Consider the following 20,216-nt stretch of genomic DNA (forward strand, 5'->3'; position numbering starts at 1 on the left):
ATACACAAATATTTGCAAAAAAAAAAAAAACAAACAAAAAAACCCAAACAAACAAACAAAAAAAACCCCAAAAATATATTTGGAGGAAGTCTGTGATTTTCTGCTGTTGGGAGAAATCTCATCACGAGCTGAAACACTGAATCCATTTAAATGTAATTCAGACTCCCAATGAGGCTTTCGAGCTTCCAAAGGCATACAAATTTTTTCAGAGGGTTAGTTCTCATCCTCCTAAGATGAGAAGGCAAGAGAACTCAGCTTGGTTTGTCAACACCTGCAAGACAAGCAGGAGGGAGGTGCAGGAGGGAGGTGCAGTAGGTTTAAAGGGAAAAAAGTAGGGGATAAGGCAGAGAGGTGACACAAGGCAAAGACACTCATTTCCCTCCTCATCACCAGAGAAAACAAATATTTGCTTAATACAATCCACCACAACTGTGCCTGTGCAAACAGAAAACTCCACTACCTGGCACTAGAAGCTTTCTGATTATCACCTTTTGCCTAATCACATCCAATAGCTCCCTGTCTCAGCCTTTAAATCACCCTAAACACCTTTTTTTTTGTTGTTGTTGTTTTTGTGTTTTTTGTTTTTTTTTTTTTTTTTTTGTGCCTGTCTGCCTTACCAGTACTTCAGGGGGTTATAGGGAAGGAAATAAAGCCATAAAGTTCATTCTTTCAAGAGGAAAATACAACTTTTCTGAAGAGAAAAGTTGTTATAAAACCTAGTAGCTAATGAGAAAGTTTATTTTTGGAAGGTTGCTGCACTGTAATAATTAGTTCAGGAGAATCTGGGACACACAATTTCAGGAATCCTCATCCTGAGATAAAGCTACATAACACGGGAGCATCACAGGGCTGGGGATCTTTATAATCACGTCACAAACATCTACAGATCCAAATTTGGATGGAATTTAAAGTTTAACATTCATAATATTGTGTACAGGGTGATAATAAAAAAAAAAATCCATTTACTTTCATCTGAGAATTATCTAAGCAGTCTTATAAAGCAAATCCTCTTGCTGGGGAAGAAGAAGCTTTTGGACAATGGAAAATGCCAGGACTTCACAACTGCCAGCCTGGACAGACATTTCCTGCAGGAAGAAATTCTCATCCATCAGATCTTTTACCATTTATGTGACTCTCATCTCCTCTAAAAATGGCCTTGACAAACCTTTCCTTTTTTAAACCCACACCAAGTTCTGCTGGGTTTAATATGAACTACCAGAAGTGTGAAAACCATAATAAACCTCCTCACAGAAATCAAGAGACCCAGGATATAAAATGCCACAGGATTACACATGCCACACTGACACTGTCCATAGACAGAGCACACGTGAGATGTGGGGCTTTTGTTTTATTCTGGGTGTTTTTTAATCAAATAAATTATGGCCATAGTTCTTTCTAGGTTTTATTTTCTTTTTTCTTTTTTTTTCCTTTTTTGTTCCCTGCAGCTGAATTAGTTCTAGACTTTCTGGGCCTTTCCTGCCAGAAGTTCTAATAAAGCAAAGGCTGAAAAGCTGAAACAAACAGTTTTATCCTTTTGCTATTTTTAGAAGCCCATTTGAATTCTTATGTGCATATTTCAGTAACTAAAAGGGCAAGGGAGAGGGGAAAACATAATTTCTGATGTGTTCCAGCACTGCAAACGGAAGAATCTGAAGTGGATACAAAGGGATAGGCAGGAGAGAAAAGGGAAGAAACTGGGACTGGATAAAGGAGCAGGGAAGGAAGCAAAAGGACAGATGAAAAACCAAGGCAGTATGTACAGAGGAAAAATAACATTAAATGCAAGGCAACAAGACAGGAGGAAAAGACAACAGAAAATACAGTAGGCGTAACAGATTTGCAAACAAAAAAAAGTTCAGGGAAAAGCTTCAAACTTTTAGGGAACATTTTTCCAAAAGCAAGCGAAAGATGAATCAAGAGAAACCCAAAGTAAAGGAGGAAAACACAGAACAGGTTTGCAGAGAGAGGCAGCCCAGAAGGAAGGCTCAGAGCTGAGATTAACAGACACTTCTGTACATTCCCATGCCAGATGTTCTGTCTCCCTAAACTTAGAAGAAACAATGGGATGACTCCTTTTACTGAACTGGCAGGGAATTTTATTTTCGATTACACGGTTTAGGAATTCAAGTTGCCTTGGCTGGTGCTAAATGTCTGAAAGTCTCTTTAAAGATTTCCACTGCAACTGCTGAAAAGAATCATCCAGAGAGCTGCTGTTCTCCTCCCAGATATGCTCTGTGTGTTTCATTTACTCTTCTGAACAGCAGAGCCATAACAGATGTCTCTACCAAAAGTAGAGTAACTTAAAGGCCCTATAATAACTTAAAAAGTTATTTTATTCTGTAACTGAATGCTCAGCACCACCACCAGCCCCAAGCAAGCTCAGAGCTCGTTCCACCTTTTCAGAAAAGGCTGAGAAAATACACAACCCAACCTGAAAAATTATTCAGGCCCACCAGGAGCTGAGAGATGCTAAAATACACTAAAAATACAACAGATGCAGAAATTTTCAAGGCCAGCTTGAACAGGGCTTGATGTAACCAGGTCTCGTGGAAAGTGTCCCTGCCCCATGGCAGGGGGTTGGAGTGGGATGATTTTTAAGGTCCCTTCCAACCCAAACCATTCTGTGATTCCCTGATCCCCTGAAATGGGTGAGGAGATACCAGTGGGTGTTTTTAGAGGGTTCCTGCAGAGATGGGTAAGAAGTCTGAAAGTGCACAAACAATTTGATGGCAATGGAAACTTGCTAATGGCACAAAGTCTGCCTGAGTGGGCAGCCCTGCACGATCTGCACCTTCCATGCAGGAAGCTGGAGTAGTAAGGGGGAGGAGAGCTTAAATTTCGGAAATGACAAATTCTGACCTTAAAAAGGAGCCAGAGGAAAAAGATGGGATATGGGCTAATTAAGGAGGCTCAGCACTTCTCTAGACAGAGAATTCCCATCTCTAAAAGGATCAGCCAGCCCCAGAGAAACACTTCAAGAGGCAACAACTGGAAAGAAAAGTTTTCAAAAGCAGGTGGTTAACTAAGAGGTGTTCCCTCTTCGATGGTTTCTGCAAACCCTGAATGAATTTCTCTGCTGAAATGCCACAGGGAGCACTGGGAGACTGGGAGCACTTGGAGCACTTGGAGAACTGGGGGCACTGGGAACATTGGGAGCACCAAGGGCACTGGGGGTACTGGGAACACTGGTGGCACTGGGAGAACTGGGAGCATTGGAGCACTGAGAGCACTGGGAGAACTGGGAGCACTGGTGGCACTGGGAGCACGGGGAGCACTGGGGGCACTGGGAGCACTGGGAGCACTGGGGGCACTGGGAGCACTGGGAGCACTGGGGGCACTGGGAGCACTGGGGGCACGGGGAGCACTGGGGACACTGGGGGCACGGGGAGCACTGGGAGCACTGGGGGCACTGGGAGCACTGGGGGCACTGGGGGCACGGGGAGCACTGGGGACACTGGGAGCACTGGGGGCACTGGGAGCACTGGGGGCACTGGGGGCACGGGGAGCACTGGGGACACTGGGAGCACTGGGGGCACTGGGAGCACTGAGAGAACTGGGAGCACTGAGGGCACTGGGGGCACAGCAGAAGTGGTCACCTCCCTGCTCCTCCCGGGTGAAGCCACAGCACAGCAGGACGTGGGGCACTGCTGGCTCCAAGGGCTGGCCTCAATGGCCTCAGAGGGTTTTTCCAGCCTTAGAGGCTCTGTGAGCATTTTGGTACATCAGCAGCACAGGAACCTGCTGGAGAGAGCCCAGGGGATGAGCAGAGGGCTGGAGCAGCTCACCTGGAGAGCTGGAGAGAGCTGGGATTGTTCACCTGGAGAGGAGAAGCTTTGGGGTGAGCTCACTGTGGCCTTGCAGGGCCTGGAGGAGCTGCAGGAGAGATGGAGAGAGACTTTGGGCAAAGGATGGAGGCTCAGGACACAGGGAATGGCTTCCCAGTGCCAGAGGACAGGGATGGATGGGATATTGGGAAGGATTTGTTCCCTGGGAGGGTGGGCAGGCCCTGGCACAGGGTGCCCAGAGCAGCTGGGGCTGCCCCTGGATCCCTGGCAGTGCCCAAGGCCAGGCTGGACAGGGCTTGGAGCAGCCTGGGATGGTGGAAGATGTCCCTGCCCATGGCACTGGATGGGCTTTGAGGTCCCTTCCCACCCAAACCATTCCATGATCATCAAACTTCAGCTTCTCCAGCTCCTAGGTCAAGATTTGAAACTAAACATGTTTGCCTTCTGATTTTTTCAATTCTTTCAACTTCTCTCACTAGCATAGAAAACATAATGTTTAATTTTCCAGACATGGTCAAAGCAGCCCAGAATTTAAGGTGACTCTTTAACTCTGGATTAAAAAAACCCAAACAAAACAAACCAAAACCAAATCCCCCAGATGCTGCAGAATAAAACTGATACCACTGTAACCACATGAAAAATACTATCATGATAGCTGTAAAAACAGTATTTCTAGTTTTGAATAGTTGCATGATACAATCAAAGCTCTCTGACAAAAACAGCCAGAGGAAAAAAACTCTTGCAGCCCCAGTCTCAATAACTAGGATTGGAAATTACTTTATTTTTGACAAATCCCTTCATTCTGTGGAACTTAGGATTGCCACAAAGGCAACAGAAACCCATTAAGTGAGTGGTCCAGGCTTCCAGGGTATTAGGTCTCTTCCCTGGATCAAGTTGTGTATGTCTAAATATAATCCAGAATAAGCAGCTAAATGTTATCACATTCATAGTAAGTAACAGCAGAGCTTTTCACCTTAAATAGCCAACCCAAAATAGGAAACTTCTTCTGGAGGAATAAAAACACCAGGAAAACCTTGTTGTGGTTCAGAGCATTCTGCTGAAATCCTACTGGCACAGGTTCTGGTCCTACAGGAATCTCTGAAGAAGTGGTAACTGAAGGGAAAATCAATTACAGCTCAGTCCTCTCTGCAGGACACTGCAGGGATTTTCTCACCTGACTAACCAGAAAAAAAACCAGACCAACTGAAAAAACGAACAACACAACAAAACAAGGAAAACCTCTCCAGTTATCTGGAAAAAAAAAATTCTTTCCAAAAATCATGTCCCGGTCCGCCCTGTTAGTTCATACATAATGCACTTCCCTCATTAAAAGATGTTATTCTGACTTTGGCTGGAAACAGAGCACAGCAGGACAAGTGTATCCTAAACATGTGGAGAAGTTGCAGTTTTGCTTGGCATTAACACACTGTCCCTTCCTACACTAGTTCTGATTTACAGGAAGGTTACTAACAGGCAGGAATTCTCTCTTCTGCTGTTTGAAATCCATCAAGCACTAAAGCCCCAGCCCTAAGTGAGGCTTTTTACTTTTCATCACACACACACACACACAATAAGATACACCAGTATTCAAATTACATCGAATTACAGAATGACCATAATGGATATTTTATGGTTAAAAATACCCTAAGCAATGCAGTCAACACCAGCCACTTCAGCAGGCATTGTTTATAGGGCTGCAGACTCTTTCTAAATAAAGATTTCATCTATATGATCAAAGAAAGATTTCTTTACAGCCATACTTTTTTTTAAAAAAAAAATAGTTTTTCAAGTTCAGAAAACACTTAAAGAATGAAGCTTTCCTAGTCCAAGTCCCAGCCTGCAGTAGATTTTACAGCTGAGTAATAAACCCTTTTAAAATATGGTTTATTATGGAAATACTGTCAGAGCCTTAATTAAAGTAGGCGCCACAACAGCAGAGCTGCTTACACAACAAATGGGCTCTGCAGAGCACACCAGGCACCCCCTGAGTTGGCCATGGGGGGCTTTCCTCCCATCCCACCCTCTCCCTTTCCTGGGATGGGATCCCTGGAACAGCACCCGGTGCTCCCAGCAGAGCTGTGGAACCTCCAAGGCGCACGCACCTCCTGCAACGCCACGGAATCGCTGCTGGCTGCAAAGGTAAAGAGAGATCTTCAAACCAGGCTTTGGGGCCTGAGATTTAATTCAGCTTCGGCTTAAATCTGTGGCGTGTATCATGAAGAATTAAGATCCCATGTCAGCAAAATTTAATGACTTTCATTAAAATATCCTGGCCTCGCTAAAGTCAGTTTTGCCCACAGCTTCAGAGCCCAAGTTTTACCCAAAGTAAATCAGAGAATCACCTGCTTATTAGGGGAAAAAAAAAAAAAAAAAAAAAAAATGAGGCTTTTAGAAAATGATGCTTTATGACAAGAATTTGTTATATGCTGGTAAAATGAGTCAAGACTGCCCTTCTATCAGAGAAATTCAGAATCTGTGTGTAAAACACATTCCAAGCAGGAATGTTCCCAGAATACAGAGCCTCCCATCCTTCTGCAGCCTTCCCTCCATGTGTCTAGGTTTAATCCCACAGTTCCTTACCCCGAGGCAAACAGGATTCTTTCCCAGTCAATTATGTTAATTGCAAGAGAACTTGCCTGTCCCTGGGGAAACTGTGGGAAGATCCTGCAGGGCCAGGGATCCCGGCCACATCCTCAGTGTCACTGAGCATGTTTGCCTCCTGATTTCTTCATGTCTTTCAACTTCTCTCACTAGCATAGAAAATACAATGTTTAATTTTCCAGACATGGTCAGAGCAGCCCAGAATTTAAGGTGACTCTTTAACTCTGGATTAAAAAAAAAAAAAAAAAAAAAAAAAACAAAACAAACCAAGTGCAGTGGAGGAGGGAGGAAAGGGGGCTTCTGCCTCCAGGCTTAAGGAATGCTGGCTGTGCCAGGAGCCTGCTGGGAGGAAGAGGCTGAAGGTTCTTCACATAAACTGTGTTTTCTTCGTGTTTTTATTTCCAGGGTACAACACAGGCACAGTCTCCCCTTAATTTCTGCAAACGACCACATTACCAACTTCTTTTTGTAAGGAGAAGACCAACTTCTTGTTTCTCCCCCCCAAAAAATCATCAGGAACGTGCAGGACAGCAGGAATAATACCACAGGAAAAGCAGACCTAGAAAGTACACCTTGTATGATTTAAATCTGGGTTTATTATGATTTAAACCTGGGTTTACCCAGTGAAAGAAAGGCAGTGCAAGGAGCCCTGGTGAGGACACACGAGGAGTTTTGGAAAGCACGCCTGCAGATGAAAAGCTCACGGACTGTGCTCTGTCCAGCCCACGCAGAGAAGGCCAAGGAACAACTTAATCCCACAGGGATTGCATAAATGTGGGAAGCAAACATTCACTGCAGGACTTTTCACTTGCAAACCTAGCAAGACCTACTGGCCAGCTAAATCTCGGCTTCTCTCAAGGCAGGATTTTAAAGGGAGAGATAAATCTATCAAAGGCAAGGAATGGAAGACCTCTTGCCCTTCCCAAAAGCTGAAAAATCACAAGCCAGAGCAATCCCCACTCAAACGTACCAAGCATCCTTTGGCTCATCCATCACTGAAAGTGTTTATGCCAAGATTGGATGTTTCTTTCTAGATTGGCCCCAATTAAAACAGTCTTGTGGTCTCCAGGGGACTGTTTTATCTGGTCAGAGTGGTCCCTCTGGGCTTTCTAATCTGTAATCTAATTTCCAAGCATGGAACAGCACTGCTATGTGCTCTCCTTGGTTCCATCCTTGGAAGTGTCATGCGGTGCAGGATGTGGTAAATAAAAGCACATAGCACTTATTTTTAAAGCTGGCTGGGCTGAGATAGGGAGGAAGGACTATTTGTGGGTGGTTTAAATGAATGTACTATATTTAATTCATGGCATTCATCAGATGACACAGCAAGAGGCACAGAACAAGGATCAAACAATTAAGATTTACTGAAAAAATGCAGTAATTCTACTTATTTGGAAGGGCCAAGGAGGGCCAGCTTTTCAGTCAGCCAAGAGATTTTCGTTTTCCATTCATCAGTTTTTCCCCAAAGCCTGGCAGTGAAATACATATTTATTCACATTAGCTTTCGTGACATCATATTTAAGAACATACCAGATCTCCCCGTCCCGCTGATGAATTCTGGTGTGTAAAATGGGAACAGAACTGAAAAAATAACCCCTGTCTGAGCGTGGGCTCTCAGCACTGACCTCGTCCCAGCTTGCTTCCCATCACTTTGAATTCTTTGTGGATTTGCCAGAGTGGAGGTGGCCAAGTGGCTCTACTGCCTGCCCCACACTGTCAGGCCACTCAAAAAGTTTGGTTAGATTTTTATAATAAATACAAATAATAAATCTACCTGGCTCAAGAATGCTTTTTTTTTTTTTTCTTTCTCCTGAGTGCCCTATTCTCTCTCCAATTTTCCACACAATCAACAGACAAAAGAAGGTCTCGTGTGTTTCCTTGAGAAGAATTCTGTAATTAGAAAGAAATTTGACTGATACAAAGTTAGCTCAGTGGAAAACTGCAGGAATGGTGAAATGATCAAAGTCACTTGTAAAAACAGACAAAACTAAACATTTGCTCGTGTTTATCCAATGAGGCTCCAGAAAAGCAACACTAATGAACATTTTAATAGGACATTTCACAGCCCAGATAAAAACTGTATTAAAAAAAAAAACAAACCCTAATTCCAAATCTCGGGCAACTTAGGAGTATAAATGAAAACACTGAGCAGTCTCCTACTTTTTATATGATAAGCAGATCTGTTTATTAAATATCAAGTGCCCAATTTTCATTCCACAGGAACTGCATGTATAATTCCTCTCAGTTTTTCTGGAAGACAGCAGTGCAGGGCCAGCCAGCCATTCTTTTAAACCACTGATGTCTGTGTTTCGTGAGCTTCTGAGTGGGAGCTCCTTTAAAAGGAACATGAAAGAGCTAAACACACATAAAGAGCGCATTCACAGCCAGACAAACAATAAATAGCACAACGAGGCCACATTGTGATAGCACAGCAAAGGCTTGTCTAGCGTGTGTGCATGTTATTTAAAAGTTCAGAAAGTCACATACATTTTTAATAAAGCAAAAGCACACATTATGAGTTCATTACTGCTGAGCCTTCAGAGCAATAGCCTGGTGGACTGGAATAACAATCCAAGTTGGAGTTTCTGACGTTCCAGGTCTTTTTCTGCACAACAGATTCCAGCCTCACGCGGTAACCAGACAAGTCCCACCCTCTGCTCGCTCAGCCTGGGATTCCCGCGAAGCGCAAACTTCCCCCACCGTAACCAAGAGAAACTAAAATACAAAAAAAAATTATGCAAATCACCCCCCAAAACACACGCCTCAGAAAGAGAAAATGAAAATAAAAACCCTACTGCCGCTCAAATTCCGCGTAATTATTTTCTCTCACTTCAGCCAGAAAAACAGAACGGGCCCGATTGCTCTGTGGTGACGTTGTGATGCATTTAACAAACTTCCAAGGTCCCTGCAGTAGATTTAAGGCTCTGAGCTGTGTTCATGCTGAATAAGAAATCCCACAGTTTTGGAAACAAGCTTCCTGAAAACAGAGAAGTGCAAAGGCAGCTGTTTAACCACCCCAAGTCCCATTTAAAATAAATCCACTTTGTCAAGTGAGGGAAGGAAGGAGGAATGGCAGCATCACCCCAACCACGTCTCCTCCAGAGAGCTCTGTGGGGAGAGCATGGAAGTGTGAAAGTGAGAGAGAATTTGGGTTATTTACACCTCCAAAACCTGGGACTCAGCCCAGCCAGGGATTCTGCTGCCCCAAGCTTCCTGGAAGCCTTACTGGGAAAAAAAATTAATATATATTTTTATATATTTTAATATATATTATATATTTTTTCTATTTTATATTATATATATTAATATATATTTTATCTATATTTATCTATATTATATATTTGTATTTATATATATTTTTATACCTTTTATATCCTTTTCTATTTTATGTATTTTTATTTTATGTATATATTATATATTTTATGTATATATTTTATATATTTTAATATACATATTCTATTTTTTTTTCTTTTTTGCAGTCAAATCTGAGGATTTTGGGAAAGGCCCTGGAGGGGGATTCCACCATCAGGCTGTGGTACAGTGAGCAGGTCACTGGGCCAGGGCTCATTTTGTCCCTCTGTCCCACAGAGTTCACCTTTCTGGGATATTTTTGAGGAAAACCCAAACAGCCCCATCTTCCTGGTGGTTACAGAGGTGACAAGGACAGCTCACTTATACATACTCTGATGTAGTTACCAGCTTCCAAATTAAAGGTTTTAAACCCTCTAATGAAAACAAAATCACTGATGAACTTTATAAAACCATTCTGAGAAACGCCCAGTGATGCACCTCTCCTACAGATCCAGGAGAGCTGCAGAGGGACTAAACCCCTGATTTTTAATTATCTATAAAAACTGGCACTTGGCTTAAATTAGTGAAAAGAGTCACTCTGGCCCTGACTTATAAATGGCACATTTACATGAGGGATATCAGCAGTAAAACAGCCTCAACTATTTCATGTTTTCTTATCAACCAACAACATAAACTTGAATGCTGGGAATCACAAAACCATTTAGGTTGGAAAAGGCCTCCAAAACAGAGTCCAACCTTTGAGACCCCCACCTTGCCAGCTCACAGAATTCCTTTTCCTTTCAAGGGCAGGGATTTAAGACACAGCTCTCAAACTGACTGTGGACAAGACTCCAAAACCCCCCAAAAACCCTGTACCAGCAGGGAGGTGATTCTACCCAGAACACCACAGGCTTTGCCAAACAGTTCTTTGCGTGCAACTGGTGGTTGAGCTGGTCCCAGCTTGTTTTCCATCACTCTGAATTCCTTGTGGATTTGCCAGATTGGATGTGGCCAAGGGGCTCCTCTGCCTGCCCCATGCTACTATTATTATTATTATCATTATCATTTATTATTTTTATTATTATAGTTATTGTTATTATTGTTGTTGTTATTATTTGTATTATTGTTTGTATTGTGATTATTTTAAGGATAAATACTAATTTTGTTATTATAAATCATTACAATCAATTAATATAAATAATAAGCTATAATAGTAATAATTGTCAATTATACTATTAATTAATATTAATTAATATTATCGATAACAATTATAATTAATTATTATAAATAATCCTAATATATTGTGATAATATAATTTATTGCTATTATAAATACAATTTTTATGATAAATATGAATACAACTGAAAATTAAGTTTAGGGCCTGCACTCCCAAATTGTAACATTTCAAGCTAATATCAAGTTGTGCACACATGATGGAGGGAACAGAGAGGCACCTCGAAGTTCTCATTACTTGCCCAAACAGGCCTGTATTTAAAGGCTGCATGAATAAATCTGATGCTGATCTTTCTGCTGTTCAGCTCCATCCTGATTGCTGGATTGCTCACCCAGCCCCACTGGATTCACTCCAAAATTTCGTGCATTCTCTTCAGAATTACCTAAAGCTGAAGCTTGCTATAATCATATCTGGTGTGTGCCTTACCAACTTGAATAAAAGGATGAAAACGAAGCCTCAGTGAAAACCAAAGCCACAGGTGGAGCTCAGCTTCAAAATACTGAGCTGGATTTTCTACCTGCTCATCATTCCTGTGCCAGCCAGCAAAAGTCATTTAACACTATTTATTGTAATGGTGGGGGGTTTAAGGCAGGACTCCATTCCAAATGGTCTGACAGGGATAAGCAATAGATAATTTATTACCTATCTGAACTGAAAAAATAACAGAACCAAATTAAGTCATCTCAGCTAAAAAAAAAAAAAAAAAAAAAAAAAAAAAAGCAGTATTAGTTCCCAAATTTAAAAAATTATCACTTCTAGCATGTTCCATATATTGGGATTGGCAGAATAAAATTTAGCAAAAAGCAGACAGGATTTGCCCTTGCTATTTCCCTCAAATTATGAAAAACAACACAATGCTAATTAAAATCAGAGGAAACTTCGCAGAAGATATTTTGGGGTTCTTGGGCAGTAAGAGTCCTGAATAAACTGGGGAAAAAAAAACCAAAACACCCAAAAAAAAAAAAAAACCTCAAAACAAACAAACAAACAAAAACATAAACCACACACAACAACAACAGAAAAAAAAAAAAAAAAAAAAAAAAAGGGGAAAAAAAAAAAGAAAATGGTTTTTGCACAGCTCCCAGAATGCTCAATCCCTGTGCTGGCTGTGCACAGGAACACACAAACTTCTCATCATCCTTCTAAAAACACTTTGAGGAAGTCACAAATCACAGACTGAACCTCTCCAAACCCTGCACAAGATTTCGAATCCTAAAACAATCGATGACTCACGACTTGCAGCCTCAGTGAGTGAAACTGCTGACATCAAACCCAGTGCCAGGGGTGAGCTGGCATGATAATTATGCACACTCACTTTCAGCTGGCCAAATGCCTCCCAAAAATAGAACCAGAGATATGAGGCCTAATTAGAAGTGTCTGAATTACCAGGATTCCTGATTTTTTTTTTTTAAAGAACTTTATTGATGACAACTCAGCAGGTTTCCTTTCCAGTGGAATTAATCTAGTAAAATATTCAGAGTATTTAAAGGGAAATTAAGGACTGGCCCCACAAAAAAAAAAAAAAAAAAAAAAATTCCTACCGGGCAGTTTTGTCTTTTGTTACAGTGTGAAAGATTTACAACTCATTAATTAGCTTTTAGGAGATGTTTTAGGTGCCCTGCAAGGAATGCACATCTCACAAAGGATCATCTGTAAAGATGAGATACACACTGTAAACTGCACTGAGAGGTTTTGGAGTACAAAAAACAGGGTGGTAACGAACAATTAATTAGCATGCATTTGTAAAAGCATGCCAAAATTTAGGGCTGGCCATTTTACACACAACCACACCTGTGCAGCACTGCTTTACTTCCTACACTGCTAGAAAACTGAGAAAATGCAGAATTGTGTGTGAAATCTGTGCCCATGCAGGAGGTCAGCACACATCTACATCAGCTCCTCCAGCAAGAACCTCATCCTGTGTCTATGCTTTGCAGCCTTCTGCATTAAAAACACTGAATTTACACAAAGTTGGATTTATTCTCCCTAATTTTCTTCGATTCCAGAGGTCCACATCCCTTCTTTTATCACCTAAATAAAAGGTACTAAATGGTTCCTTAGAGATCCCTTCTCTCCCCAGCCTGAAACACCACCACCTTTGGAAAAAATCCTCACAAAGTGCTAAAAGTCAGTCAAAGCACAGTATTTGCACTGCCCTGAAATGAACATTTTTCCATAGTGAAATGAAGCACTTTTGATACCAACTGTTCCCACAGAAAGGGAACACTCAAATCCAGTTTCCCCAAACAGGGAAAAAAAAAAAAAAAAGGCAAGGAAAGACATTTTTAGATCGTACAAAAATACAAAGAACTGATATAACCCACAAGGAAGTGTGCCTTGTGTGCACCACTATTAATCTATCTTGACTGAACAATATATTTTTTTTTTTTAAATTTCACTCTTCCGCCTCCACTTTTTGTTTGCTGTTGAGGACAGATAAGTGCTCCTGGCAGTATCTTGGCACAGGCATTTCGCTGAAAAGTAGCTATTGTAATAGCAAAAAAAAACTAAAAAAAAAATCACAGTCCCTCAGGTTCTGAGAATTTCACTTTGGGCCCATTAGGCTGAAAGGTCTCCAATTCCAGGCTCATGCTGGAAAAACAATTGTTTGTGGAAGAACAAGAAACCTCTCCTCTGTAGAGAGTGCTAACCCACTTAATGAGGGGGTTCAAAATTCTAATTAAATCCTGTAAGGTTCTGACAACGCTGTGCAGTGAAGGCAAACATCAGCCAAGACAAAGAACCCCACTCCTGGATGGTCTGTAAGATCCCTTCCACCCCAAACCAGCTGCTGCTTCTGTGATTCTGCCAACATCAAAATAACCCTGGAAAGGAGGGTGCTGTAACAACCACCCAGTGATGAACAACTCCCTGCACTGGGGAATCTAGCAGTGATCAAGGGCAGAGGCTGAGATTAAGAAATGCATGGGGAGTTCTTGCCTTACCAATGTGGAAAACCACCAAAAAAAAAAAAAAAAATCTGACATGATAGGAGTTTTCACATCGAGAAATACAGAAGGGACTGGCTCATCCTAGTAAATATTCCAAATTACGCTGTGCACATTTTGTTTTTAAAGGGATTTTTCAAATCAGTTCACAGCTGTGTCATCTTTTGTACCAGCTTTGTCAGGCCTACTAAATTAGGGTTTTTTTGGTTTTTTTTTTAATTTACTCTGAAGTGTCTTTTTAGGGAAGATTTAGAACTGTGCCAAGAAATAAAAGTGCTAAATCTTCTCAGACGTGAAGGTATCTTAAATAACTGTGTCGCTGTGCCTTTGATCATTTCAGGGCATAAGCTTGGCAATGCTGCTGAGAGGAGTCATCCCCTCCATTAGTTCAGCAGATCCTGCACTGAGAAAACAGAAACACTTTGAGGCTCACCGACCTGCTCTGCCTTTATCAAGAATGAAGCAGAAGCTGTAATTGGCAAACCAAGGACTAATTGAGAGCAATTGCTCCCACTGTAACTTGATTATGTTAATCAAGTAACAGTTGGGGGGGGAATAAAAGGGGAAAAAAAGATGGTTAACAGTAATTATCCTTCTCTTCTGCAAAGCTGATATATGCATCATCTTCCTCTCTGCTAAAACCTTTTTCCTACACAGGCATCCACCACTTTTTCTTTCTTCTTTTTCTTTCCAAATGACTGAAATCCTACCAGTGGAGGCAGAGCTGTGACACAGGTGACATTCAGGTTTTGGAGGACACAGCCTCTGGACTTTAATTTAGCTACTTGCTTTCCTTGGTGGGGGGAGAAATATCAACATTTTTTTTCTTGTCCCCACCTTCAGTTGGATTAATTTATCCCCTTCCTATCCTCAGCAGCTCTGCAAAAGTAATTTCCTTCATTTTTTTGGCTTTCTAGGCTCAAGAGGCAACTGCAGCCTTCAAACCTCATCATGGTGGAAGAACACAACTGAGGCAAAATCTAGTTATGACAAAAGGGTCAGTGGAAATTTGGCAATTAACTGTGAGCAGGATGAGCTGCACAAACTGCCACATCCAGGGTCCCCTTTCTTTGCTGGTGATCAAACTGTAACAGCACAGTTTTAAATAAATTTAGATATTTTTTTTCTAATACACTTTCCCAGGGTTCTTTTTACCCCCACTTCATCAGGGTTCTGAGAAGGCACTGCTGCATGTTCATGAAAATATCCAGCACGTACTGGCAAATCCTTCTGGGTTTTTTCAGATGCTCAAATTTTCCATCAGTTTTAATAACCAGCCTTTTTCCTGCTGACTGCTTCTCACTTCTTCCTTCTATTCTTGAATTCAGGGATTCCATATTTTATTTCCTCATCTTCTTTATGCAGGGATTTTTTTTTTATTTGCATGGATAGTTCCTGAATTTTATTGGAGGTTTTTTTTTTCATTTACCAAATTTCTCACAAGATAATTACCCAAACCCAGGAATTTATAGTTGTCTCCTACCAATTTAATCTCAAACAATTCAAGGCACTCAATTTAAAATTAATATTTGAGTAAAACAAATACCCAAACTGCAGCTAAACCTTGCAGTGCACTCTTCTGGTGAAGGGTGTGCTCTAAGTGACAAAGAGATAAAAAAAGAGGCTCGAAATACCTTCCCACAGGAATAAAACCTTGCTTTTTTATTGCAGTCCAAACTAGCCTGTCTTTTGATTCAGAAAGCCTCAATCAGTTTAGTCCATCAGTATTGTGAGCAATAATTCTAATTAAAACCTACTAATAACATTGATAGAGGGAAAAAAAAACCTCTCCAAGTATAGATTTTCCTAGAGCTAAACACATAACATTATAAAGCTGCAAGCAGCCACTGTAACAAAAGAAGGTGAGGTGCCAGAAATTCCAAAGAGAAATTGATAAAGCCCTCAAGACCCCATTAAAATCTCCTCTGGGAATAATTTGCAATCTGCTCCACTTCATGCAGACACTGGATTAAAGCATCTGAGCACAAACCTTAATCTAGGGGTTTGTCTGGGTTTATTTCACCATGGGCTTCCCTCCCTGCTGCTTCCAGGGGTTCAGCCTCCAGGGAAGGGAGGAGGATTGAAATGACCACAGCACCACAGGAATTTCACATTCAGCCTCTGATCCTGCTGCAAGTTTGGAGGTGACACCCACAGGGCTCTTCCTTTTCGCCTTCTCTCACCCCCAACGCTTTTCCCACACTCACACTCTCTTCTAACCTGCTCTAATTGCAACACCCCCATCAATTTCTAGCAATATTAGCAGGATTTAAATGGGTATTTCCTCATACCATCCTTGTCACAGTTAGGAGGGGAAAAATAAAAGGAGAAAATAAGATGGTTAACAGTAATTATCCTTCTCTTCTGCAAAGCTGATATATGCATCATCTTCCTCTCTGCTAAAACCTTTTTCCTACACAGGTATCCACCACTTTTTCTTTCTTCTTTTTCTTTCCAAATGACTGAAATCCTGCCAGTGGAGGCAGAGCTGTGACACAGGTGACATTCAGGTTTTGGAGGACACAGCCTCTGGACTTTATTTAGCTATTTGCTTTCCTTGGTGGGGGGGGAGAAATATCAACATTTTTTTCTTGTCCCCACCTTCAGTTGGATTAATTTATCCCCTTACTATTCTCAGCAGCTCTGCAAAAGTAATTTCCTTCATTTTTTTGGCTTTCTAGGCTCAAGAGGCAACTGCAGCCTTCAAACCTCATCATGGTGGAAGAACACAAGTGAGGCAAATTCCAGTTATGATAAAAGCCTTTTCCATGGATCACATCCCATTGTTACCCTGATGGCTGCCCCCCTCACACGTGTCCCAACCTCAGCTGCACTTCAGAGCAATCAAACAAGGGCAGGAGGCACCTCAAAAGGAACAATTTGCTATTACTCATCCCCTTGGGAGATGCTGTGAAAGCTGAGCCACTTCTCCCTTTCCCAAGGCAGCTGTAGGTGCAGGAGGCAGAACCTGCAGGCGTGTGACAGTCAGTGTGACCCCTGCAACCACAGAGCCACCACAGCACAGCTCAGAAAATACGTGCCTGCTGCACCACGGCCCAAAAAACCCAAAACAAACCAAAAAAAAACCCAGTGCAACACCAAAGAAAAGGCAGAAGCGGGTACAGGGGAGAAGTACAAAGTGAAAACTGGAAGTAGAAACAGAGCGTGTCAACTCCTCTGTAGCTGTCTGCTGCTCTGGAGGGTGACTCAGCAGAACAAAGGCTTTTGTCTTCATGGAGAAATAGAGTCCATATTGCACAGGAAGCGGCAAAAATTCACTGGCTGGAATGTGACTGGAGCTCCTGTGGCTTCCGTGGGGAATTTCCTCGGCTTTAGAGAGGCTGCAGATCACCACCCTGCTCCACAGCAGCTGTAGGCCAGGGTAAGACTCTGGTTTTCCTGCACTCAGTGGAAATAAAAGAAAGAAATTTGCAGAAAAACTAGATGAGTGCGAGACGGTCATAGCTGAGAAAATTCACTGTTGCACTTGCATGGAATAAATCTGAAAATAGCTGAATTTATAAAGTGAAATACTCTGGGAAGGACAAAGGTACAGGATAAATCCCGTGCCTCCACCACGACCCAACACTGAAATTGTCACCATATAAAAGTCACCAGGTTTAAGACCAACATCTATATTTGAAGTACTTGTACTTCCCTTTTTACATCAGTTCTGTCACATGCATAAATGTTAAAGGAGGCTGAAAGGGGAACATGAACAAACAGCTTTTCTACCATCAATTTTATAATAATATGTTTTAGGAGTACCAAGAGATGCAGCACTTGGATGTGATCAGACCCAGAGGGTGCAGCTTATCAGCATTTTGGAGTTAAACACCACGTGGTAGAAAAAACAAGACAGCAATAACTTTATCCAAGGACAGGCTTTTCTGTCCATGCACACGCTGCAATATCTGTGTTTGCACTAGTTTCTGTCACTCTTCCCCTCCAAGCATTCCCGTGCCATCACCAGTGGAGTTTCTGATGAAAACACAGCATTATTCTACACCCAGAAATCACCTGCTACCATGCGAAGCAGCATGCTCAGAGGGTGTAAAAACATAAAAGTTAATGCAAATTAAAATTAAACATTAAAAAAAGCTAAAAGCTATTTTATTAAAAACAAAAATTAACATAAAAGTTAATTTTCTTTGGTTGAGTGAAGCCATGCTTATCCTCACTTTGATAGAATAAATCTCCACCTCCATGCATGCACTTTTCCTGTTTTTATTAAGATCCTGAGTGCAGTTTTCCTTGCAGAGTGGGCGAGTGGGAGTGTGGAGCACAAGTAAACCCTGTCTCTGCACGTCATGGTTGTGAAACACACTCTAAATAAAACCATATGCTCTCAGAAGGAAAATTTCATCTCTCTCCCCTTTTGCTGCCTGCTCAGGTCGGCCCCAGTACAGGGCTGAGAGAATGCAAATACATTTATAGAAAGGTTTGATGAGAAACTGGATAAAAAACACGCTCATTTCTTTACTCATTCTGCAAGGTGAATGCACAAGAGACTTAATTTTGAAGAATTCCATGATTTGGCTTCTTCTCTTGTGTTCTCCCTTGAGAGAGTTGGGAATTGGTGTCAAGTGCTACCTGTGATGTTTTAGTGTCAGAAACTTCAATGATTTCCAGATCATCTCATGATGATGGGGAGGAAAAAAACAAACAAAAAATCACTAATCCACTGCTCTAGCAAAAAAACCTCAATAACAGATTTATTCTAGAGCTGGTTAGAAAGTCCTGTGCTTTGTCCTCACATTTAACACTTTAATTATGCCCTGTGTGGCTCTCAGCTATGAAATTTGACAAGCCATTCTGTTAATTCTTTGTAACATTTTGCAAAATTTGCCTGTCACACACGTGACAAGCCACGGAAATAACTGAACCCATGTTCTTCTTTTTCTTTCCTGATTTTCTGTCCAAATATGTGCCTTGGTGACAGAGGGAGGCTGACCCAGGAGCGTGGGGAGCAAAGATAAACCACCTCATTTCTCCCTCCAATCAGGACTTCTTTTGGTGATCAAAAACACACCAAAGGGGAAGTGCCAGATTTTTTTTCTCTGCATAATATTTAATTTCCTGTTCTGGGTTATGCAATGATCTCTCCCACGAGCAGCCTTCTTCCCTTGACCTGCACTAGGTATTTTGGACACATATAAAGCCCACTGTGTGTTATCTTTTTGTTTTTTCTCCATCCTTTGGCATCTCACCTGTTGGTCAGGTTGCTCTCGAGAAAAAGGACAAACCCAAAAGCAACACTCTCCAACGCTGCAGTTGTGTAATGATGGGAAAAAAGGAATATTGGGAGAGCAAGCCAGCAAGGGCCAGGTTATTCAGGAGTCATCACCAAACCTTCATGTGTGTGATCAGCACTGACTCCCAGGCTGAGACACTGATCAAGGGAAGATAAACTTCCCCCCAAGCTGAGGCTGCTCTGTCGTGCAAAGCACAGCCACACTTCAGAGTTCTGACAGCTAAATGTTGTTAAATGACTACATTGCCATTAGTAATAGGGATTTTGGCTTGTTTTTCAAGCAGCTTCTTTGCCTGCTTTTCAGATCTACCTAAGACATAATCACTAACAGAGATGGCTAAAATAATAAAATTAAATTAAAGCTGTGTACATTTGTAATGCTTCTCCCACAATCAGTTTCATGTGGCTTCAACTGCATCACAAGTTCTGGGTGTCTTGTCTGGTTTATTTCTTTTGTTTTATCACGCATCACTTTCATTTTGAGTCCTGTCTCTCCTGTCACGACTTTCCAAAGGATTTAGACACGCAGCCAAGCACGTGTTCTGGAAGCACAGATAAATTCTACAAGCTGTACCTGATTGCAACTGATCCCTCCTCTGCCATAATTTTGCCAACTTTCATAAATCAGACACACAATCAAGTGCACAACTTAAAAATCCTGGTTCTCCACTCTCCTTTTTTTGGCTTGTAAGAAGGGAAGCCACGGCTAACAAACCCTAATGCTCAAAATGTGACACAGTGGAGGGGGGAAAATAAAAATATGATTCCTTGAAAGTTATTGACAGATCAGCTGCAACCTACCAGAGGCTGAAAAAAGATACCAGATGGAATAAAAAATCCTTGCTATTAGTGCATCATACCAAATGCTGTATTCTAAAGCCAAACTCTGCCCTCCACCTGCTGCAAGGAACTGTCTCTTGGAAAATTGCTTATGCCTTTATTGATGGTGACTATTGACTCTAATAGCTAAATGTGACAAAGGGAAAAAAAAAAAAAAACACCAAAACAAAGCAGAAATACTGTCATAAAACACTGACCAGACTTATCTGCCTTGCAAATCCCATTAAGATTAAAAAAAAACCCACACAGGTACTCACTTAAAA

The 20,216-nt window shown here is 41.6% G+C and overlaps 1 protein-coding gene across 3 annotated transcripts in view; it reads right to left on the minus strand.

Moving 5' to 3' along the window:
- The window catches only part of RNLS (renalase, FAD dependent amine oxidase), a 51,416-nt gene that overhangs the window by 19,261 nt on the left and 11,939 nt on the right, over positions 1 to 20,216 (minus strand). The window contains exon 5 of one of the 3 annotated variants that reach the window (XM_053949437.1): positions 16,430 to 17,258. The exons of the other annotated variants lie outside the window; for them this stretch is intronic. Coding sequence (XP_053805412.1) covers positions 16,750 to 17,258 — 509 coding nt within the window. The 3' untranslated portion in view covers positions 16,430 to 16,749. Of the gene's footprint in view, positions 1 to 16,429; positions 17,259 to 20,216 lie in introns of those variants that run through there. 3 annotated transcript variants of the gene reach the window in all.

Source organism: Vidua chalybeata, chromosome 8 (assembly GCF_026979565.1).
Source record: "Vidua chalybeata isolate OUT-0048 chromosome 8, bVidCha1 merged haplotype, whole genome shotgun sequence".
Classification (NCBI taxonomy): Eukaryota; Metazoa; Chordata; class Aves; order Passeriformes; family Viduidae; genus Vidua; species Vidua chalybeata.